Source organism: Microcaecilia unicolor, chromosome 7 (assembly GCF_901765095.1).
Source record: "Microcaecilia unicolor chromosome 7, aMicUni1.1, whole genome shotgun sequence".
Lineage (NCBI taxonomy): Eukaryota > Metazoa > Chordata > Amphibia > Gymnophiona > Siphonopidae > Microcaecilia > Microcaecilia unicolor.
In genome coordinates this window covers 278,300,376-278,325,742 of record NC_044037.1, presented here as the reverse complement: position 1 = coordinate 278,325,742, position 25,367 = coordinate 278,300,376, and the positions used below count along the sequence as shown (strand labels likewise).

At 42.9% G+C, this 25,367-nt stretch overlaps 1 protein-coding gene across 1 annotated transcript in view; it reads right to left on the bottom strand.

The window, feature by feature from the left end:
* SNX4 (sorting nexin 4) overlaps positions 1-25,367 on the bottom strand; it is a 131,974-nt gene that overhangs the window by 34,473 nt on the left and 72,134 nt on the right. The window contains exons 7-9 of the mRNA XM_030209506.1: positions 21,143-21,215; positions 15,788-15,849; positions 10,726-10,791 (exon numbers count right to left, since the gene is read on the bottom strand). Coding sequence (XP_030065366.1) covers positions 10,726-10,791; positions 15,788-15,849; positions 21,143-21,215 — 201 coding nt within the window. The remainder of the gene's footprint in view (positions 1-10,725; positions 10,792-15,787; positions 15,850-21,142; positions 21,216-25,367) is intronic.

Sequence of the window (25,367 nt, the reverse complement as noted above, 5' to 3'; positions counted from 1 at the left end):
TTACTTACAGGACCAGTATGTGATAAAGCTTTTTTTTTTTTTTGTCTCTTCACCAACTTAATGTCCTTTAATGGTGAAACACAAAGGAAGACCTCCTGAGAAGATCGAAGTAGTCTGCTTGGCATTTAAGCCTGCAATCAATCTCTAAGATACCGAGTGAACTCTGTTATAAAACATAGTCTTAAAAGCCAAAAATAAAATCTTAAATTGGACACTAAAAACAGAGCCTGTGAAGGATTTCCAAGCCTGGGGAAATACGATCCCTCACCCTTGGCCCAAGTAATAAGTTAAATGAACAGTCGCATTCTACATCAACTGCAATGTGACCACCTTTGTCTTTACAAGGCCAGCATACAGTGGATTAAAATAATTTGAACAGGTGGTAAAACAGAGCGTGAATTATGAATGCAAGGTCCTCATGTACCAAATATTGCCATGGACCCCCCCCCCCCCCCAAACTACATTTGAAATCTGAGCTTGCATATTCAGGGGCCAATGTAGAAAAGCATGCATTAGAACTGTGCATTGATGGTTGAGTGCACAACTTCTAAAGCAAGCACAAAGCTAGAGTTTTGCTCACTGATAAGAGTAAACTAATCAAATGCAACTTGTGTGCTAATCAGGGAGAGCACACTGGACCCTTGCGAACAAGGTTCTGCAATCTGCACTCAGTCACGGCAACAAGTTTTGTGTGCATGTAGGGTTAACCATATTTTGTCCCCCCAAAAATGAGGACACATGCACCGCCCCCTTTCACACCCTCGCTCTACCCTTGTCACATTTTCCCCTCCCCTTACTTTACTTGGTGCTGATTCAAAATGGGCACCGAGAGTTGAAGTCTCACGAGGTCACCAACTCTCGGCAGCCATTTTGAATCAGTGCCGAGATCAGCAACAGGAAGGATACATGCAGGGCAGTGCCCCGGGCAGGAAAGAGGGGGGCTCTCTCCTGCCCCGAAGGCAGAAGAGGTCACTAGACCACCAGGGCAGTAGTAAGTAAGGGGAAGCTAGCAATTTGCCCGTTTTTCCGGATTTCTGGACAAACGGGCAGGCTGGCGGGCGGGCCATCCTATAGGACGGCTCGCCCACCAGCCTTTCCGTTTGTCCAGAAATCTGGACAAACAGGCAGATTGGCAAAACCCATCCTGTTGCCCGGACACATCCAAATGCGGACATATGGTAACCCTATGTGCATGTCTGAGGAAAAAAAAAACCCCAAACCTCACAAAAAAACAGCACACATCTGTGCATGGCTGGATTATTATTCTGCACAGATACAATTTGTTTCTGCTCAGATCTGTAAGTACTATTGTTGCTTCCCCCATTGTCTTAAAAAATTGCAAGTAATGTTATGCTCACAGCAAAAAAGAAGAAACAGATACTAAATTCTCACAATTGCTACTGCAAAAGAACAAGCTAACTCTTCTACTACTCCTCAGATTTGATGTTCAAGTTCCTGCATGGTTGCTGCATTGTGCTCAACTTAAAAAGGCTTCTGCACACTTCTCTACACTGGGGAAGAACAGCTAATAGCCTCATTAGCACGGATATTAATATGGGAAAGGGAAATGGGACTTGACATACCGCCTTTCTGAGGTTTTTGCAACTACATTCAAAGCGCCGCCTTTCTGAGGTTTTTGCAACTACATTCAAAGCGGTTTACATATATTCAGGTACTTATTTTGTATCAGTTGTATGCAGTTGATATTGTCTAAAGCTAAGTTTTCTGCAGGTTAGCTTCTGCATAAAACCCTTTTCTGCATCATGCACCCAGAAAACTACACACAAACACTGTTAACCACGTGCTTTCATCATTACTAGCTTTCCGCTTCAGACTGAGTTCACTGTCCAATTTAACTGCCAAAATTCTGGCCCAGGGGAAAGAAGTGATGCTGGTGCTGAATGTGAAAGAAATGGGGAAGGGGGGGGTGGGGGGGGGGGGAAGATACTTTATGCTCATGTTAGAAAGCAAAGAAGGAAGATTAGAGTGTGTCCTTACAAGCAGACCCACTACTTGGCTGGCAGCAGGGATATACCCTTGCACTGTGAACAGGAATAACCGAGAAGGCTTAAAAAAAAAAATCAGATAGTCTTTTCTGCCATCTACTATGTAGTTATATTTTCATGACCCCTATAATTTCTACATTACAACTGCTCAAATTTTAACTAACTTTCACAACAGAGGCTACCATAGCACTGGAAATTAGATATTAAAGAATCATTTACTAACACAGTGGAAGGATTCACAGTTCCCTATACCATCTTGATTTCTGTGGCCTTGCTTCTTTCCCCTTTAGTCAAACGTTTTCAGCAATAGTAAAATACAATCCTTAATTACGAATCTTCCCATACAATTAATTTCTACCAACAATGAGAACTAGGTTTATTGTTTGTTTCAATGCTATAAAGTTTGGCAGGAATGGCACCTGGAGCTACAGAGACACACACACACACACTGCATTCCATGAAATACCAAAGAAATGTTAACTCTTCTTTCAATATGGTGAAATTATATCATACCTGTTAATTTCCCTTCCTTTAGTCAGGCTGTACTGTCCAGAACAAGCAGGTGTTATCCCCTCCTTCCAGCAGACGGAGGTGGAGAAAACTGATCTTTTCCAGTGAATTCACCAGTGTAACATGAGCTGATGCTCAGTGGAAAGTTCCAGTATTCATCTGCCAAAGTAGCAGAAGGTCCCTCTGGTAGAGCACACCCATGCCCCATCAACCACTGCAGCCTTACTTGGAATAGCTTCAACACCACATCTGCGACATTCATCTTTCTTTGTCCATGGTTTAAAAAAAAAAAATTCCTGGAGAGAAAGCAGAGCAGCCCAACAGCCTTAGGCCCAAGTCTTCTGAGCAGGTCACAGGATGGTAGTTTACATATTCGGATGAACGAACACAGACACAATATTGTTCACCAACGGGTAGGCGCCCCATTGATAGCACACAGTCTTGAGAAACAGGACTCTTGACGACTATGAACTATGGGTGATTGACAGCGTTTCAGCCCAGAGATGAGGAGGTGATCGTGACAGAAGTTTGTTACAACTCGAGCAGCGCCTGAACATCCAGCCTCCCACTCTTATTATCTTGCTGCATGGCACCTGGTCACCACTAACTAGCCAACACTGAACTTGGTTGGTGTCTGGGAAGTTGTAGCCTGCTGATACTAACCCAGTTAATCCACAGCCCTGCTGTGTCATTAGGCCGTGTTCTTATTACCCAATCTTTTGTTTTCTCCTTATCGCTCTGGCCTTACCAACCTGCTGTCATTAATCCATTTGGTTTCTGGGGAATTGTAGTCTGCTCATTCCAACTTGACTATCCCACATCCTGTAAGCTATACATGCATTCTTTATTTGCTCCTCATCTCCCCTTGCCTGTGCTCTCCATGGAGGGAAGGATGGGTTATTTGCAACAATGCAACCTCTCAGTTCTGTTCCTACCACAGTCCTCTATATGTTTGAATTCTGCCGCAGGTTATTCCATGTTATCTACTACCCTCTCAGTGAAGAATCATTTTCCTTTTCAACCTTCCTCTCCCTCTCACTTCATATTATGACTTTGTCTTTGAAATTCTCTTTATATGGAAAATGTTTCCTTTCTATGATTTTGTTGAAGCCTGTGATGTATTTCAAGGTTTATATGTCCCCTTTCACTTTTTTCTTTCAGCATCTCATATCTTTCATTACAGTGTTTGTGTCGCAAGCCCTGTATCATTTTTGTTGCCCTTCTTCAAAGTGCTTTCATCTTTGCAACGTCCTTACAAAAGTCCTGAGTACACAAGGAACTTACAGAGAGACAATATTACCTTTTCCCTTCTAATATCTTTCCTTATATATGTTAGCCTGCTGCTGGCATTCCATTGATTACTCCCAGTTTGGGGTGGGGTTTCCACCTTCCAAATCCTATAGAATGAAACACATCATTTCATAGCCTAGCTTAGAAATCAGGATTACAAAACCCAGAAGACCTCCCATTACTGAAGGGAATTTACATCTGTGATTCAGCCATGAAAAATAAATGACCAGGTATTACATTTCCATAGTGTAAAGCAAATACATTAAAGCATGAGAAAAAAAAAATTCACATCAACATTTCAGCTCCAAAACTGGAACCTTTTATCAGGATTAAAAACTACCAAACTATCATTATAAACATACCCATATTAGATTTCAAAGTGGTGTCCTCCTGAATCTGACTCCAACAAATGCCAACATGATGATGTCAGCAAATGAAATATCTGCCCCTACCCCCGTGATCCCCACTGCTATAATAACACCAGGCTGTGTCGTCTGAATGAGCTCACACAGAAACTCTGTTTGATACAGAAAGCCGTGTAGTAGAGCTGCCTGCAGATAGCAGAGTGAACGGCTTCTACCATGAGATGCAAATTCAAAGTGCGCAGAACTTACATATTAGCCAGGCAAAGTCTGCTGGACACATGAGCACAAAGGTTGTGCTGTAAGGGAGGCTTCACTGTACACATTAATTGATTTGATTTGCTTACTTTATTTTTTGTCTATTAGATTGTAAGCTCTTTGAGCAGGGACTGTCTTTCTTCTATGTTTGTGCAGCGCTGCGTACGCCTTGCAGCGCTATAGAAATGCTAAATAGTAGTAGTAGTAGTACACATGTCCGAAGGAAACAAAAGTGCTAGCACGTATCTGCACATGAACCGGAATGTTAAATAATAGCTGCACTAAAATTTCTTGCCCATAAAAATTTTTTGAGGCATTTGTGCAGAGAGCAATATTCCAGTTCAAACGTAAATGTGTACTGGTACGTACTTGATATGGTCACGGAAAACTAAAAATTTGCAGTAAATCTCAAAAACTGACATTAAATCCTCTCGAGCAACCTCATATGCTACCTCGGATCTCATGGTGAATTTCTTGCACTGTGCATGTCTTAAAATCCCGTTTACACTGGTGCATTGCGGAGGAATATCTAATAGTCTCGTTCCCATTCATTTTAATAATCAAACATATAAACGGCGAGTGACCGAACTCACTCGCAAATACGCAGTAGAGACTTCCCTCTCTGTCCCGCCCCCGCGTCAATACGTGATGACGGGGGTGGGACAGAGAGGGAAACTGCCCTTCCCCCCCCCCCAAGGTTGCCGCCGCCACCCCTCCACCCGGCCCGGGCCCTCTGATCGCAATTGATTCCACTTACATCGCCGCAGCACGCAGATCAGCTGAGCTCCGGTCGGCCTTCCTTCCCTGCCCGTGTCCCGCCCTCGCCGATGGTACGTCACACGAGGGCGGGACACAGGCAGAGAAGGAAGGCCAGGCCGACGGGAGCTCAGCTGATCTGCGTGCTGCGGCGATGCAAGTTGAATTAATAGCGAACAGAGGGCCCGGGCCGGGTGGAGGGGTGGCGGCAACTCCGGGGGGGGGGGGGGGGGTACCGGCAGCGGCAACCTCGGGGGGGGGGGGGCCTTGGACAACCCCCATTCCAATAGTAGCCCGTTTTAACTGGCTCAACGGCTAGTTTTAATATATATGTGCTCACGTGTACCATGCAAGTTAACGTCTGTGCTGAATTATGTGTGTGTACACCTCACAGTAACTAGGTGCTACAGCAGCAACCTCCAAGACTGTATACTTTCTTTGTTCGATTCATCACTAATAAATCTTACAACGTCAGAACAAAGAAAGAATATGTACTTGGATCCTCCCTAAACTTAGAGGGATAATATTTTCATAAAGGAGTGGTGAATGTTTTACATTAATTGGGATTATGAAAGCAAAGTATCTGGCAATTCTACTGCTCATGATTACTTAAGATAAATTGCAGGTCATCATTTTGCTGGCAGCACTAGGACTGAAAGTAAGATATAGCAGTATAACACATCACATCCTGGAGCATTTATCAAGATACCAGAACGTTAACTCTGCTTTTAGATACTCTGCTCCAGCTGATCAGTACAGCAGCACCGTCCTTAACGTTGTAGGACAAGCTGCCCTGTGAAAGAGGTCACGACAGGAGCTGCTAGCCAGGAATGGAAGATAAAAATCAGGGGACTCAAATGTTCACGTTCGGTTTAATGTTTGATATACCACCTATATGACAACAGCTAAGTGCTTAACAATAACATAACTAATACCAAGAAAAGTCAAAAAAGGAGATTACACTCTTCCAAAAGAGAAAGAGCGGAGACAGATGGATCAGTGTGCTGGTATCACAGGTCCCAGGCCTCTTTTACCCCTTAAGAGCAGTAGGTTTTTTTCATAGAAATACGTCTTCAGAAATGTCTTAAACGTCACAAAGGAAGATGATTCCAAAGGGAAGGACCAATGACACTAAATAAAAAACTTCTTATGTGTTTATAACATATTTGACGAAAGGATGGAAAAGTTAATGGATGCCGAGTTCTACCTGGTACGGAGTGAAGCAGTGGCCTGAGAACCAGGGGAACCAGGTTCAATTCCAACTGCAGCTCCTTGTAACTCCTGGCAAGTCACTTAACCCTCCATTGCCACAGGTACACGATAAGTGCATGTATATAATATGTAAACTACTTTGATTGTAACCACAGATAGGCAGTATATCAAATCCTATCCCCTTCATATAGTGAATCAGACATTGCAATAACAAATGGGAGATTAGAGGAACCAATCTGGTGTATCAATTTAAGAATTTTATAAGGAACTTGACTAGCCACTGGTAACCAATGTTCTTGTTGAGGCATTGGAGCTACATGGTTCCTTCTTTTAGCACCCGAAATGATTTTTACTGTCATATTTTGAATCAGTTGGAGATATTTCAAATCTTGTATATGTAGACCTTGAAAAATGAATTGTAATAATCCAGCCAGCTATTTTTGGTAGATGTGCTTAAACAAGAAATAATTTCACTTCTCCATGATCAAGTGCTGTTGTCGGGACTTGAGTTACTTTTACAGCTGCATATTTTTTTTTTTTGTTTGTTTGTTACATTTGTACCCCGCGCTTTCCCACTCATGGCAGGCTCAATGCAGCTTACATGGGGCAATGGAGGGTTAAGTGACTTGCCCAGAGTCACAAGGAGCTGCCTGTGCTTGAAGTGGGAATCGAACTCAGTTCCTCAGGACCAAAGTCCACCACTCTAACCACTAGGCCACTCCTCCACTGTGGCTACTATTTGAGATTCTACATGGAATGTTGCTATTCCAACATTCCATGTAGAAGTCGGCCCTTGCAGATCACCAATGTGGCCGCGCAGGCTTCTGCTTCTGTGAGTCTGACGTCCTGCACATACGTGCAGGACGTCAGACTCGCAGAAACAGAAGCCTGCGCAGCCTTCTACATGGAATGTTGCTAGTGGAATAGCAACATTCCATGTAGAATCTCCAATAGTAGCAACATTCCATGTAGAATCTCCAATAGTATCTATTTCATTTTTGTTACATTTGTACCCTGCGCTTTCCCACTCATGGCAGGCTCAATGCGGCTTACATGGGGCAATGGAGGGTTAAGTGACTTGCCCAGAGTCACAGGGAGCTGCCTGTGCCGGGAATCGAACTCAGTTCCTCAGTTCCCCAGGACCAAAGTCCACCACCCTAACCACTAGGTTACCTAAGTACACTTTTTCTGCTTGATTTGAAAAATGCATACATTTGGGGCAAATGATTAAATCATTTTAAGGCAGTTCCTTGATAAGATACCCCACATATATTTTTATAAACAAGCTGTTATATGAGGATTGAGTTTACATTATATTTACACCTTTACCATTATTATTTTGATTTACTTTGCATATTTGATGAGTGGTTATGTTAATTTTTGTTTTGCAAAAATAATAAACCATGCTGTAAAGTGCCACTTTTAATACAGGAATATTACACTACAGCCAAACATTGAACTATTTTGTCAAATGTTCCCTTTTACAATATTAAGCACCACATGTAAACAGAATTGGAAATATTTTTAAATTGTATATATGTAAATTTATTTATTTAAAAATTTCTAACCTGCCTACAACTAGGCAGGTAATAAACATCAACATACACAATTAAAATAAATGTAGTAAAACCTAAATGCATTAATTCATAACAAACGACCACAAAAATTCAGATTTGTAACACTGGAAGCATATCTCAAATGCTCTCATTTAAGTGCACTGTGGAAATTCTTCAGTAGTTTAAAAGAAAATCAATATAAATGGCGAGTGTCGTACTCACTCGCAAATGCGCAGTAGAGACCCTCTCTGCCCTGCCCCCTCGTCAATACGTGATGACGAGGGCGGAACAGAGAGGGTCTCTACTGCGCATTTGCGAGGGACACCGTTGTCGCTAACGCTCCCCCCACCCGTTGTCACCGCCGCCACCCACCTTCCGCTATTGAAATAGCGAGGGCACGCAGCACACAGCTCTACTGCTGAGCTGCCGTCGGCCTTCCTTCTTCTTCTCTGCCTGTGTCCTGCCCTCGACGACGTTACGTCACACGAGGGCGGGACACAGGCAGAGAAGAAGGAAGGCCACGGCAGCTCAGCAGTAGAGCTGTGTGCTGCGTGCCCTCGCTGTTTCAAATAGCGGAGCGACGGCCCGAACGGGTGGAAGGTGGGTGGCGGCGGCGGCTCCGGGGGGGGGGGGGGGGGGGGGGGGGAAGGAACTCGGAGGGGGAGCGGCAGCGGCGAACTCGGCGGCGGGGTGGGGGGCCTTTCAACCCCCCCCCCCCCCCCCCCCCATACTAGCCCATTTTTACGGGCTGAACGGCTAGTATATGTATATTCACAGCACACACACCCTTTCAATAATTTAAATGAATGTATCGTATCTCCTCTGTCTCTCCTTTCCTCCAGGGTTTACACAATCAAGTCTTCAAGTCTCTTCTTGCACTTCTTCTGGTGCAAACCCTATACCATTTTGGACGCTTTCCTCTGGCAATATATTCCAAAACTGAACAAAGGACTCCAAAGTTGGTCTCACCAACAACTTGTACAATTTTAACTGCACTTTTACAGCTTCTTTTCATATAGCACACATTTGACAATGGCAAACCTTCAGCCTTTACCTTTCAGGCTTCTAGCCTTCTTCCCCCTTCCCACCCCAAGAATTTAATGATTAAATTCAACAATAATGATTATACAATATCATCCCTCCTAATCATATTTTAAATATTAAGCAGTAAATAAAATCACAGGCTGATGGTTCTCTGAATTTGTGGCTCTTAGGATCTATTTTGCTTTGACTACAGCTATTCTTTGGTCGTCACCAATGCCTCCCCTGTCCCTCTCCCCCCCCAAGAAGGTGGTGACCAAGGTGATCATCTTGTTTGCCTAACTGTTAAGCCAGCCCTGGTGACAGCATATTAGGCAGACACAAACCGATGGACCAACTGACCCTTACCTGCCAACATGTGTACGTTTACATCAAATTATCTAAAACTGAAGCACACTATCATCACCCCTTTCCTAGGAATGTCAATATTAGAGCCAATATTCCTTCACATGGCCTATTCTTTGTTACCTCTCTACTCATCACAAAATGTCACTTTGAGCTAGGATATTTTTTAAGGGATATAACCCAGTGGCCTAGTGGTTAGGGTGGTGGACTCTGGTCCTGGGGAACTGAGGAACTGAGTTCGATTCCCACTTCAAGCACAGGCAGCTCCTTGTGACTCTGGGCAAGTCACTTAACCCTCCATTGCCCCATGTAAGCCGCATTGAGCCTGCCATGAGTGGGAAAGCGCAGGGTACAAATGTAACAAAAATAAAATAGATACTATTGGAGATTCTACGTGGAATGTTGCTACTATTGGAGATTCTACATGGAATGTTGCTATTCCACTAGCAACATTCCACGTAGAAGCCTGCGCGGCCACATTGGTGATCTGCAAGGGCCGACTTCTACATGGAATGTTGCTAGTGGAATAGCAACATTCCATGTAGAATCTCAAATAGTAGCAACAGTGGAGGAGTGGCCTAGTGGTTAGGGTGGTGGACTTTGGTCCTGGGGAACTGAGGAACTGAGTTCGATTCCCACTTCAGGCACAGGCAGCTCCTTGTGACTCTGGGCAAGTCACTTAACCCTCCATTGCCCCATGTAAGCCGCATTGAGCCTGCCATGAGTGGGAAAGTGAGGGGTACAAACGTAACAAAAAAATATATATATATCAAAGTAATTCTCTTATCATTCAACGTGTACTCTGGAGAACTGCACTGTGTATGATAACATGTTTTAAAAAGTTGCCAAGACTGGCAATGCACAGATTCTCTAATAATGGTTGAAAAAGAAGATAGTCCTTTTGACTGAGCGTGTTACTGTGGGTGTACAGCACCATAAATTCTCTGGTAATCATTTAAACTTTACCAACTTTTTCAGCTGCTGTAGCTAAAACACTTCTTTAATAAGAGTCTACAAAATCTAGGGATTCTTCCTGTTCTGGGTACTGCTGTCAAAAAAAACAACTGGATCGCATCAGGTCTGCAGTACATTACATTTTTATTCCTCTGCTTTCTGGAATAGCAGCTGAAAAGAAAACCCTGGCACACTTCCAAGAGCGTCTATAGTTTCAAAATAATAAGAAGAAGCTTCTAAAGCCCTAGAGACATTTGATATCCAGCTACTTGCTGCACGGTCTCTAAAAGTACATACATTATGAAATCACAGAAAGATTTTCTATGCATCAGTAATATTTTCCCATTTCACATTTGAATTCATGTATAAAAATACTTTCTGGTCCATCTGGATAACATCAAGATATTACATGCAGTAGGCCAATTTGATACTTACACATCCATATGATGGCCAGCGCTCTGTAAACCATCCCCCATCTCTTTTTCAATTGCACTCCATTCACTAGATGGCAGAGAGAAATTTGCAGGAAAATTAAGATTTATGTGCTGGCATATATAAATACAGTTTCCGCCAAATAAATATTTAAATGGAAGTCTCTTTTAATATATATTTGTAATAAGCAGCTGAACATCTTTAATACTTCCAAGGAACAAGGTCGGTTTTGCAAAAAAACAAACAAACAAAAAAACAATTCAAAAGCATTTCTTCACCTTCACTTGTGCAATATAAAATGGCAAGTGAGAGGTGTCCAGGTTTAACCGGCATTGGAGATAAGGAGGAAAGAAAAGAAGACAAGAAATTCAGGGAAAGTGAAAAGCAGAAGAAAAAAAAAACATATGGGAAGGGGGCATGAGAAGGAAAGAGGAAGACAGGAGAGGGAACCCTAGATAACGGGAGATGATGAAGAGAAAATGAAAACCTAGGATGCAAGGAGAAGAAGCTGAAAAGGAGAGGAGGGGGAGAGAAACAGGTATTAGAAAGGAGGAGAACAAGAAACGAATAAGGAATGGGGGGGAGAGACATTGAGGAGAGACAGGTGACCAAGGACAAGGGATGAAATAACTGGATAGGAAGTAGTAGAGGGAGAGAGGGACCGAAAATGGAAGATGAGAAATAAAGGGCTAGGTATTAGGTAGTAACATAGTAGATGACGGCAGAAAAAGACCTGCACGGTCCATCCAGTCTGCCCAACAAGACAACTCATATGTGCTACTTTTTGTGTATACCCTACTTTGATTTGTACCTGTGCTCTTCAGGGCACAGACCGTATAAGTCTGCCCAGCACTATCCTCGCCTCCCAAACACCAGCCCCGCCTCCCAACCACCGGCTCTGGCACAGACCGTATAAGTCTGCCCCGCACTATCCCCGCCTCCCAATCACCAGCCCCACCTCCCAACCACCGGCTCTGGCACAGGCACAGACCGTATAAGTCTGCCCAGCACTATCCCCGCCTCCCAACCACCAGCCCCACCTCCCAACCACCAGCTCTGGCACAGACCGTATAAGTCTGCCCAGCACTATCCCCGCCTTCCACCACCGGCTCTGGCACAGACCGTATAAGGTAGTAGCAGAACAAAGAGTGAGAAAGGACTGGAAGAGAGGACTTGCAATGGGATGTATGTGAGAGAGAAAGACAGGGGACTCTAAATTAGGAGGGGGGAAGGGGACAAGGAATTCTGGGATATAATAAAGGAAAAAGAGGAGAAATGGGAAAAGGAGAGCAGACAGAAAGAGGAGAAAGGACAGAATCAAGGGAACCAAACAAAGATTGAAGTATTAAAAATTCCATTCTGAAAGAAAAAGGAAATGAAGAGGTGTGGTAAGGGGCACAGAAAGGACAAAAAAATAACATGGAATAGACCAAGGAATAAGAAATGACATGCTGAGCCAGAAAGAACAAAAACAGACACACCAAATGTTGGACTTATTTCCTGATAGAGAATATTAATAACTCATCAGTGTAAAATACCCTTCAGTCAGTTCAAAGTCTCTGACCTAAAATCTACATGTTGAGACTAGTTGGATTTTTTGGCTGATTTTATTTTTTCTTGTGCACAATTAATTGTCTTGTATACTGGCAATGCCTGCCAGCCCGGAGACTTTTGGTTTGGGCCCAAAATGAATGTACTTTTAGATACATTTTGAGAACAGATTACCAAACTTTTCCATGAGTATAGTCCAGACTTTTCCCTTCCCTCAAAAATGAGCTGCTCGCTCACTACAGGGAACATAGGTCCTGGACTGACCCACCAGAACCCTAGTAACTTTATTCCCCCTCATTCATTCCCACTGGCAGGAGGAAAGCAGCATATCGGTCCCACACGTTCACTCATACTGAACTGTGCTCTGACAGTTTATCATGCCCCTGAGGGCACCGAGGTACAGCCTGACCCTCCGACTCCAGGGGAAGATCTCTCTCCCAGTGTTGAGGGCAGTGCCACATGGGTCAACGTCGACATTTGTCAAGGTACCGTTGACAAAGACCACTCCACAGACAAAGCTTGGGCCTCAGGAAATATCAGTATTTTTTTGATGCCACCCCCTTTAACATGAGCATGAATTGTGTCAACTAGTAGAGCTTTGTACTGCGCAGGTCGCATATTTTAGAACTTGCTGACCACTGATTTTCGCAGATTAACTTGGGCTTCAGGAAGATGGATAAATCCACTCTGAGGACGTTTTTATTTAGTCCCTATGAACTTATTTAAACAAATAATTGCAACTGGCAATAACATACTTCTCTTACAATTTGACATGTCCAGTGCCTTTGACATGGTCAACCACGGAATACTACTACACATCCTGACTTACTTTGAAGTTGGAGGTAACATTCTTAACTGGTTTAAAGGATTCCTGACAACAAGATCATACCAAGTAACGACTAACGCGGCGATATCAGCCCCATGGCTACCAGAATGCGGAGTTCCTCAAGGAACACCCCTCTCACTAACCCTCTTTAACCTAATGATGATACCACTAGCCAAGCTACTAGACAATCAAAATCTTAACCCATACATATATGCAGATGATGTCACGATCTACATCCCATTCAAACAGGACCTAAAAGAAATTACCAACGAAATCAACCAAAGCTTCCAAATCATGCACTCCTGGGCGGATGCATTTCAGATAAAACTCAACGCAGAAAAAACACAATGCCTTATACTCACCTCACAATACAACACAAATAAATTCACCACCAAAGCCACCCCAGATTTAGCCCTTCCCGTATCAAATAATCTGAAAATTCTGGGAGTCACCATCGACCGTCATCTCACACTTGAAAATCACGTGAAGAATACAACGAAGAAAATGTTCCACTCCATGTGGAAACTCAAAAGAGTAAAACCGTTCTTCCCAAGGGCCATCTTTCGCAACCTGGTACAGTCAATGGTATTAAGTCACCTAGACTATTGCAATGCACTTTTCGCCGGTTGTAAGGAACAGACCGTCAAGAAACTTCAAACAGCCCAGAACATCACAGCCAGACTTATATTTGGAAAAACAAAATATGAAAGTACAAAACCCCTAAGAAAAAAATTACACTGGCTCCCACTTAAAGAACGTACCACGTTTAAGATCTGCACGATTGTTCATAAAATCATCTATGGACCTCGTGTCCATAGATAGACCTCGTGGACTTGCCACCAAGAAATGCTAAACTATCGTCCCGCACCTTTTTGAACCTACACTTCCCCAGCTGCAAAGGATTAAAATACAAACTAACACACGCAACCAGCTTTTTCTACATGAGTACGCAGATGTGGAATGCATTACCAACTCACCTAAAAACGATAAACGAATTAATGAACTTCCAAAAAGCTCTGAAAACTTCTCTCTTTAACAAAGCCTACCACGAAAACCTATAATTAACTAAAACACAACTCCTAAACACCTTCTATTTAGACTATTTTACAACTCCTCGACCAGATCCCCTTGCTCTAACTTCTTTGTAACACCAATTGTATTGCTGACCCTGTTATGATGATGCCATAACAGATATTTGTAAGCCACATTGAGCCTGTAAATAGGTGGGAAAATGTGGAATACAAGTGCAATAAATAAATAAATATTTAATGAAGATGTCAAGATCAATAGTTCTTCTGCACTAGGGATGTCCATGTCATGAACTGTAACTTAAGTTTTGTATTGCACTGGTTTTTCTAGTAACTAATTTGTTTGTTAAGATGACATTTATGCTTAAATAGAACCTGCTGAGAACTTGGAATGGATTTTTCAATAAAGCGAAGTTACTCACTTATAGCAGGTGTTCTCCGAGAACAGCAGGCCCAAAATTCTAACATGTCATCTAACAGAGTCCAGTGTATTGTCTATTTGTAGAACTTGTGACTCCTTATGCAGGCGTAGTTGCCGAAACATTGCCAGGTCAAGTTGTCTGTTTTCTTGTGCCACGGACCTTCACTGATGAACACAGTGTTCATTAAACATATCAGTGATTGTATTGGACTTTGTTTTTTTCCTCACTTTCCCATTTTCCAGTCTTTTGCGTGAGGTCTGCATCCTTCTTCATTTTTTACCTTAGCAGTTTCCCACTGCCATGGTAACCACCTTCGTGTCCCACAAACAGAACAGCACTTGTTTTTATCCTGCAGAGCAGCCATAGTGAAAACACACCAGTGACCTTGCAAGGAGGCTAGTCTGACAAAGAAGATCAAAACCCTTTTTTTCAGGTAAACCACAGTGAGTAAATAAAGGCCAAAGAAGCACTGACACAAGCAACTGGTAGTCTAACTGTTCAGCAGCAATTATGTTTGGGCACTCAAAGTTTTCCTCCAAGGGAAAGGTCCAAGATACAAGAAAAACCTAACATCTTTAGAAAAGGGTCAGTTTGGGAGGGGGAGGAGAGACCTGCGACCCCTGGTGTTATATCCCTGAAATCTGTTTGGTTTTTTTAATGACTGACCAAAGAAATAGAAATAAAGTTTGTTTTGTTTTTGTTACATTTGTACCCCGCGCTTTCCCACTCATGGCAGGCTCAATGCGGCTTACATGGGGCAATGGAGGGTTAAGTGACTTGCCCAGAGTCACAAGGAGCTGCCTGTGCCTGAAGTGGGAATCAAACTCAGGTCCTCAGTTCCCCAGGACCAAAGTCCACCACCCTAACCACTAGGCCACTCCTCCACCAGACCCCCAGAGGTTGGACAGAAAACCTACCACCTGCTGAAGATTGAGAAATACTGACTGGCCAAGGGACTGCAGGGGGTTCTTAAGCGATGGCATCATAGCTCAGTAGATCTCAGTCTCCACCTACTGGCAGGACATTATAAACCCTAGTGTTTGGACTTGTCTGGTGGGATAAGGAAAAGGAAAATATATATCTCCTCTAAGGCTGGTGTTAAAAGTCTGTACAAAGTGATGAAGTAAAAAAGTGCATTAGGTAAAGTTTGATTTCCTGCATCAGAATTAATTCCATATGATATTTCCATGCATTTTATTTGGAAAGTGAAACAATCCAGTTTTTCTACAGTTACTTACCTGAATACTCTTCCATAATTCCCATGAACTTTGTACACACCATACAAACGATCAGCAACTCTCTAAAATAAGGATTTAAAAACAATAGTTTTCTTTTAAAGGTTTCTATATATTATAACGGCATCTATATTACGTAACAGAGATAAAATATGCTGTAAACATTTATTTTTCTGCTTTTACCACGGAAGAAAGATAGGGGTTGAAAAGGCAGAATATAAGGGTGATAATGACAAATAGGAAAAAAAAAAGGAACCAGCCAGTGGCGGTGAGTTGTGTTGTTTTTTTTTTTTAGATGCTCACTGCCGCTGGCCAAATTTGATCTATATATTCAATACCATGCTATGTCCGGGCACCAGCACTGCACACTCGGGTGAGTGGTGATACCCAGAAGCTATGTGGGCATTGCCAATATTCAGTACTGCACTTGCATGGCTAAACTGGGCAAAGTTAAGACTGCCATTTAAGCCATTCTACTTTATCAGATATCACTGCTTGGTGTCTACATTGATCATAAGGAGGGGGGGAGGGACGAATAGCTGTGCAATTAAATTGATGTTAATAGTGCTAAAATGATCATACAACAAGAATTGTTTGAAAAGGTGAAATCGGATGGGCACGTTGGAGACACATAGCATGCCTATATGCCAATAACAAAACACAATAATTAGAACATAAGGGGGGGAGGGGAAGGGGGGAGGAAAGTTTATTAAAAAAAACTGTTAGCTGTTGAACATTCAAGTATTTGGAATGTTGTAGCATGGTTTGTTGGCGAAGTTTGCCCTATGAAAGTATGTAACGCTATAACATGTGAAAACATTAATAAAAACCGTTTAAAATATAAGCCATTCTACTTGCCTATTAACTAAACAGGCACTAGCAATGAATATTGCCAGTGCCTGCATAACTTCTGGGACCATCTCAGCTATGCCTGGACAGTGCGCTAAGGCACTCAGGGAGGATATTAACTGGGTAATGCTGCTGAAATTCTCCTCCCAGCCCACTCAGTGTGGTTTTGGCAAGAGGTAGTTAAAACCCTTTGAATAATCAGACCTGAAGAGGGAAGACAGGAAAGAGTAAAATATAAAGGCTGATAGAAAGATGTGGGAAGAGGATAGAGGGTTCAAAGAAGGGAGAATACTCTTTTGTTTCCCCCCCCCCCCCCTTTCAACCTATGAGTAACATATTTCCAGCAAAGGGAGGGGAGAATATAATTCAGCGAGGCAACCAGAGTCTTGGGAATAAGAGAAAAGGTTAGACTGGGAGGATCAGGCTGAGGGTGTCTATAAGAAAGAAGGTGAAACTGGATAAGGGAGTTACATAAGAAGAGAAAGCAACATGCTAAGGAGCAACACACAATCACGTCCCCCACCCCACACAAATACACGTCCTTCCCCATATTGGGAGGAGGCACAGATATCCCAGACAGCCTTGAAGAGAAATATGCACTCAGATTCAGGAAGCAAGAGACAAACAAGCCAGGAAGGATAGAAAGGGACAGCAGGAGAGGGTAAGGAAAAGCAAGAAAGAAATCCATAAACTAAAATACAAACAATTCCCTTCTGGCTGCACAGATCTAAGGTATTTTCTGCAATAATTATTTTTGAAGGCCAGATCCTGTCATCCATTGTAAGATTTGACGATGAAAATTAAAGCTTAAGCTGCTTCTTCTAAACCGTAGACTAGACAGCCTTTATATACAGAGGGCTGCATAATGTCAGTACTATTCCTAGCAGGCCGTAACATTATGTAATGTCAGAACCAGAAATGCACAGTGCTCTATAGACCTGTGCGTAAGAAAGATTTGACTAAAAACAATGGAAACAAACTTGGCATGGCTATTCTGAAAAATATCTGCAAAATACAGTATTTAAAATCACCAACACTCTGATTAATGATGTTTTCTCTGTATACTTCCCATGGTCTCATGGGCTGCATAAAATTCAGTTGCGGGATGCAGGTTGCCCACCCCTTTCCTAGTTAACAGTCTGGTGGAGAGAAATACCTATTTCCATATGCACCCCAAAGAGAACTGTAAAACAAAAAAGTAAGTTTTTTTCCAGTAAGTAATTGTGAAAATTAAGAGATATTTCTTTACTGCTTTGGGGCTTTTCAATGTGCACTATACACTCACATCTTTAAAACAAACTGCATACACTGTTCTCATGAAAGCAACCTACAAGACGAAGCATCAGGCCAATAAAGGGATCAATTTACCTGACTTTTACCAATGCCTAAACAGCATTTTGAGGCCTGAGATTAAAAAGCAAGAAACTTGAGCAGCCAAGACACTGTAAAAAGAGAACTGGCTCTTTAAATAATTTCAAAATTCACGATGTCAAGTACTTTCATCAGGCTGTCACAATAAAAGCATGAGATCACACAGTAGCAAAATTGTCCAATCATAATTCAGCAGCATACTAGATCACGTACGATGATTACCTTAAACCACATTTACGGACATCTCTCTATATAAAAAGCAACACCAACGGTCTATGAAGCCTCCAGCCGGAAGTGTGAAGGGGGCGAGATATCCGGTTTCCCTATGAGTGTCTGCCCCACCCTCTCTGTAACACAGTCAGTGAAGGAAAACAGCAGAGCACGAAATCAAATCGCTGGCTCTGTAACAGTGAAGGACTCAGAGGGGGGAGGGGAGAGAGGCCAGAGGGCAGGGACACACACACTCCCACATGCACACAGAAGAAAACATTGCTAGCCCCCGTTTCATTTGCATCAGAAACGGGGCTTTTTTACTTCTCTCTATATAAAAGGCAACACCAATGTTCTATGAAGCCTCCAGCCGGAAGTGTGAAGGGGGCGAGATATCCGGTTTCCCTATGAGTGTCTGCCCCGCCCTCTCTGTAACACAGTCAGTGAAGGAAAACAGCAGAGCACGAAATCAAATCGCTGGCTCTGTAACAGTGAAGGACTCAGAGGGGGGAGGGGAGAGAGGCCAGAGGGCAGGGACACACACACTCCCACATGCACACAGAAGAAAACATTGCTAGCCCCCGTTTCATTTGCATCAGAAACGGGGCTTTTTTTACTTCTCTCTATATAAAAGGCAACACCAACGTTCTATGAAGCCTCCAGCCGGAAGTGTGAAGGGGGCGAGATATCCGGTTTCCCTATGAGTGTCTGCCCCGCCCTCTCTGTAACACAGTCAGTGAAGGAAAACAGCAGAGCACGACATCAAATCGCTGGCTCTGTAACAGTGAAGGACTCAGAGGGGAGAGAGGCCAGAGGGCACGGACACACACACTCCCACATGCACACAGAAGAAAACATTGCTAGCCCCCGTTTCATTTGCATCAGAAACGGGGCTTTTTTACTTCTCTCTATATAAAAGGCAACACCAACGTTCTATGAAGCCTCCAGCCGGAAGTGTGAAGGGGGCGAGATATCCGGTTTCCCTATGAGTGTCTGCCCCACCCTCTCTGTAACACAGTCAGTGAAGGAAAACAGCAGAGCACGAAATCAAATCGCTGGCTCTGTAACAGTGAAGGACTCAGAGGGGAGAGAGGCCAGAGGGCAGGGACACACACACTCCCACATGCACACAGAAGAAAACATTGCTAGCCCCCGTTTCATTTGCATCAGAAACGGGGCTTTTTTACTTCTCTCTATATAAAAGGCAACACCAACGTTCTATGAAGCCTCCAGCCGGAAGTGTGAAGGGGGCGAGATATCCGGTTTCCCTACGAGTGTCTGCCCCGCCCTCTCTGTAACACAGTCAGTGAAGGAAAACAGCAGAGCACGAAATCAAATCGCTGGCTCTGTAACAGTGAAGGACTCAGAGGGGGGAGGGGAGAGAGGCCAGAGGGCAGGGACACACACACTCCCACATGCACACAGAAGAAAACCTTGCTACCCCCCCCCCCCCCCCCGTTTCATTTGCATCAGAAACAGGGCTTTTTTTACTGAAGGACTCAGAGGGGGGAGGGGAGAGAGGGCAGAGGGCAGGGACACACACACTCCCATATGCACACAGAAGAAAACATTGCTAGCCCCCGTTTCATTTGCATCAGAAACGGGGCTTTTTTACTAGTAATTTCATAAAAGCCGCACTTAATGAGTTTCAGCTTGTTACTATGGCAATCACACAAAATTGTTTAAAAAATTTCTTGCAAGTCAACCAACCACATGGCAAGTTAGCTACTTGTTATAGAATTATTTATATACACAGAGCTGCAGAACACTGAAGTACATATTTGTAGAATTATAGTTTGGCATTTTTGGGACTCTTTATTTTAATGACTAGAAAATAGAAAACGGTGAAACAGGTTAGAATTTAGCAGGACATATTATATTCCAATAATGATAAACTGTTCCAAAATAAAATAAAAAAAATGAAATATGTGAATTTAACCTAAAGAAACAATATTGCTTGAAAGCAGTTATTCATGAATTTAGAAATACTACTTAAGAACTACAACGTCTGTCTTTTTTTTTTTAATCATTTATTTATAATTTGAGTTATACATCTTATCCAAGAAGCATAAAAAGAAACTAATTCAATTTTTAAACAAAACAGTCTATTACTTGAGACAAAAAATAAATGTCTCAGTAAAAGAAATAATCATTGTTACATCGACCTCAAAGTTGGAAATACTTAACTAGATCCTAGATAAGGTAACAAATTAAGGTAATTAAATATATATTTTTTTGAGCGTTACATATTCCGGGTACATTCTCAAACTATCTTTCAGTGCCCATATGAGATTCTAAACTTTAACATTAACATTCTCAGCCTCTTTAGCTAACAAAAAAATCTTCGAGTTGTTTTGGATCCATAAACTGGTAACTATTCTGAAGGTAAATAAAACGACAGATACAAGGAAATTTTAAAGTAAACATTGCCCCCAGATTTAAAGTTCTTTGACGTAATGCCAAAAATGCCTTACGTCTATATTGAGTATCTCTAGCGAGATCCGGAAATATCCTAACTTTGGAACAAAAAACATCGAATCTAAATGTTTAAAAAACAACTTCAATACCATCTCCCTGTCTATCTCAAGAGCAAATGTCACTAGTGCAGTTGTCCTCTGTGTAACCACTTCCAGGGAGGATTCAAGAAAAGATGTCAGGTTCATTCCTCAACAACTTGGTTGTCTCCAGATTTCGATGGTATTAAAGTCTGAAGATAAATTACCCTTGTTATGGGTGGTAAAGATTCCCCAGGCATCCCCAAGACTTCCCGTAGATATTTTTTAACCATGTCAATAGCCGAGATAACTGGAGATCTGGGGAAATTGACAAGCCTCAAATTAAGTCTTCTCTGCTGGTTTTCAAGATATTCCATCTTCTTTTTAATAAAGTTTACAACGTCTGTCTTAAAAACACATGGGAAATACTCACCGCTCTAACTCGCAGAAGGTGCGATATGGCAGTCTGCAGTTCATCGCTATAATGTTTTAGCTGGGTGAATCTCCTGGTAGCAGGAAACAGATAAGTACATCAGTAACCAGCATGAACACAAGCTTTCAGAATCTGAAAGATACAGGCAAAACAACAGCTGGCGAAAACCAATGTGACTAATAATCTACGTCAAAACAGAGTTGACCAAACATCCTGAACATTTGACAGAAGAGCAAAACCACAGATTAACCAATATTTTAGTCGCTTAAAAAAATGTGCACACTCTACCAACAAAGCACATGAAAGGGCAATCTGTAAGGCATGCCTAAAAATTAGGCGCCAGTTGCACGCCAAAGTTTATTGAATAGTGGCGCTTATGTGCAGAATTGGCACCATTAACTGGCTCAATAATTGCATAATTGCAGCGGTGGAGGAGTGGCCTAGTGGTTAGGGTAGTGGACTTTGGTCCTGGGGAACTGAGGAACTGAGTTCAATTCCCACTTCAGGCACAGGCAGCTCCTTGTGACTCTGGGCAAGTCACTTAACCCTCCATTGCCCCATGTAAGCCGCATTGAGCCTGCCATGAGTGGGAAAGCGCAGGGTACAAATATAACAAAAATAAAATAGATACTATTGGAGATTCTACATGGAATGTTGCTATTCCACTAGCAACATTCCATGTAGAAGGCTGCGCAGGCTTCTGTTTCTGTGAGTCTGACGTCCTGCACGTGCAGGACGTCAGACTCACAGAAGCAGAAGCCTGCGCGGCTACATTGGTGATCTGCAAGGGCTGACTTCTACATGGAATGTTGGAATAGCAACATTCCATGTAGAATCTTAAATAGTAGCAACAGTGGAGGAGTGGCCTAGTGGTTAGGGTGGTGGACTTTGGTCCTGAGGAACTGAGTTCGATTCCCGGCACAGGCAGCTCCTTGTGCAGGACGTCAGACTCACAGAAGCAGAAACCTGCGTGGCCACATTGGTGATCTGCCTCATTGAACCTGCCATGAGTGGGAAAGCGCGGGGTACAAATGTAACACACACAACTTACAGAATACTGTTAGCTGCGCATGCTGCACGACACACTTAGGTGCAGCAACCTGTGCCAGCCATTGACCTGGCATAAGAGATCACACCTGTATTTTGGTGTGCCAGAGCCACTTTGGAAGCAAACAAAAGAGCATATAAATGAAGTCATTGTTCACTTCCGGTTTTTTACTCTAGAAGATCTTTTTGATCAAATGATGTCCCGATTTTGAGCGCAATATTGCTTGGGAAGAAGCTGACCTGCTGTTTATATGTTTTTGCTTTGTTTGATATTACAGCAACTGAAAGCCCCTGACGCAGCCCTTGTGGGCGAAACACAGTCTGTGTCGGGCGATTATTTCTCCAGTAAAGTCTTATTAATACCACCGAGTGATCTGCTCTTTTGTTTGCTTCCACGTTGGATTTTGCGGATTATCTGCCTTCTTGTTTTCCAAAGCCATTTTGTGCTTGTTTTCTGTAATGGCTTAAGTGCACCTCAATGCCGTTACACAATTGGCACTAAGCTCGCCTCATTCTGGCACCTTAATTTAGGCACTTTTTTTTTTGTTTTTTTTTTAATTTTATTAAGCTTTTTTAACAAATATAAATCACAATTATGCATGATAATACACAAGTCAGAAATTATTGCAATAAAAGTAAATTTCTTAATTCAAGTTACAACTGAAATATCGACCACAAGTTGAGGAAATTAATCCAAGATGTAAGATTACATACTAATAATCTAAAGGAAATATTTAAACAATAAAGTTTTCATAATGATGCACCCGTCCCGGGTGTTTCCTCCTAGTTCGATAAACAGTGAGCATATGGGACTATACCTTTACCCTGTTCCTTACTTACTAAGAATTCCTCCAGTTGTTTGGGGTCAAAGAATTGAAACTGTTTAGACTGAAATACAATTCTACCTACACAAGGAAATTTCAACAGGAAGCTAGCTCCTATTGCCAAAGTTCTTGTATGCAAAGCCAAGAAAGCCTTGCGTCTCTTCTGGGTTTCTCTCGATAGGTCAGGATAAATTCTTATTTTAGACCCCAAAAAACTTGAATCCAAATGTCTCAGGGAAAGTCTCAATACTGCATCCCTATCTAATTCCAAAGCAAATGAGCCCAATAAAGTTGCCCTCTTCATCACAACCTCCAATTTAGGCACTGTTTTATAGAACTGCCCTTTTAATCTTGAAGGCAAGAAATTATTGCTGAGGGTCCACAATCCTGAATATAACAATGTAAAAGTGGGCTTTGATGCATCTATCTCAGTTTTTGCTATTGTGCTTTATGTGAGAAGACAGCATTGAAAGTATCACACATTTTATGTATAGGGACAGAATTAAAACAAAGATCCCACTGTGCTTTCTTTGCAGACTAGCCGTTGAGCCCGTAAAAACGGGCTGGTATTGAGGTTTTCCTCCCCCCGCGGTCAGCACCGCTCCCCTCCCCCCCGCGAAGTCGCCACCGCTCCCCCTCCTCTCGAAGTCGTCGCCGCCGCCCCCCCTCCACCTGGCCCGGGCCCTCTCTTCACTTCTGAACTTACAGATCCATTCGCCGAACGCAGCAACGCACATCAGCTGAGCTGCCCCTTCCTTCTCTGCCTGTGTGTGTCCCGCCCTCGTTGACGTTACGTCACAGGAGGGCGGGGCCACAGGCAAAGAAGGAAGGGCTCACTGCAGCTCAGCTGATGTGCGTTGCTGCGTTCGGCGAATGGATGTGTAAGTTCAGAAGGGAAGAGAGGGCCCGGGCCGGGTGGAGGGGTGGCGGCGGCGACTCCGAGTGGGGGGGGGGAGCGGTAGCAACCTCGGCGGCGCAGTTTCCCTCTCTGTCCCGCCCACCCCGTCATCACGTATTGACGTGGGGGCGGGACAGAGAGGGAAGTCTCTACTGCGCATTTGCGAGTGAGTACGGTCACTCGCCGTTTATATGTTTGATGGTTCTGGTTCAACAAAAAGATGAAACATTAATACTACAACGCCCAGTGAAAACTCTTTACTCCCTCGTACATTTTTCACAATCTGCTGCCTAGATGAGAAAATTCAGGTGCAGGAGTTTGCTTCATTAATCTATCCAACATACTTTACACTTTAAATATGAAAGAACAATTATAGGAAATTCTCAAAAAGTAACTAATAATAAGAAACCAACAAGTACGGATAGCATAAATTTTTAATATTCTTTGTTATACAGCAAATGCAAATTACTTCCAGTTGCAAAACCAACATAAAGCTAAAGTTGCTTCTGTTGAATGAAGCAAAATTGAGGCAAAGATCTAAACATGTCAAACATGGAACTGCTGAAAACACTCTTTAGATAAATTTATTCCGACAACTGTGATTGGATGAAGGATATGACAATCCACCAAAATCCCCAAACTGAGACCTTTATCCCAAAAGAAACTCAATCTAGGAAAACTCTCACAAATATCGAATTAACATCTGGATCTAGGGAGAAGGGATCCACCTTTCAGCTGGACAAAGACCCTAAGCACAAAGTAAAAAACGATGTGGCTCAGCAAGTGGAAAGTGAATAGCCTCAAGTGTCCTTGTGGAATCCAACAGAAGATCTACAGTAAGACTTGGAAGACTGCGGTTCACAGCCATTCCCCAACCAATCTGAAAGAATGTACTAAAAATGCGCCATCCTCCTGTGCAAAGTTGGTAGGCACTTACCCTAAATGACTACTAGCTGTTGTCACTGCAAAAGGGTCTTCTACCGAGAATCGAGTCAAAGGATGTGAAGAGTTATACAATCAATACTTTTTGGTTTCTTATTCTTAATTACTGAGACTAGATTCTATAAAAGTGATCCAAAAATCAGCGTGGAAAAAAAATAATCACTAATTCTATAAAGGAGTGGAGGAGTGGCCTAATGGGTAGTGTAACAGGTTGCTGACCTGACAGTCAGAAGGGTTGAGATCTCAGGGAACCAGGTTCAATTCCCTCTGCAACTCCATTTGACCCTGGGTAGATCATTTAGCATCGCGAGGTGTCATCAGGGAAGACTGGGGTATCGGTTCAGAGACAGACTGCTGAACTGCAGGGGTCAAGACCGGTACCTGGTCCTGGCTACTTGGAGATCCACGCATTGGCACCTCCTGTATGGAGGGGGAGCAGTCCTCCCAATGCCGATGCTTCTCGGGGACCGAATCCCTCTGTACGACGGAGCTCCTGGCACCATGCATTAAGGGG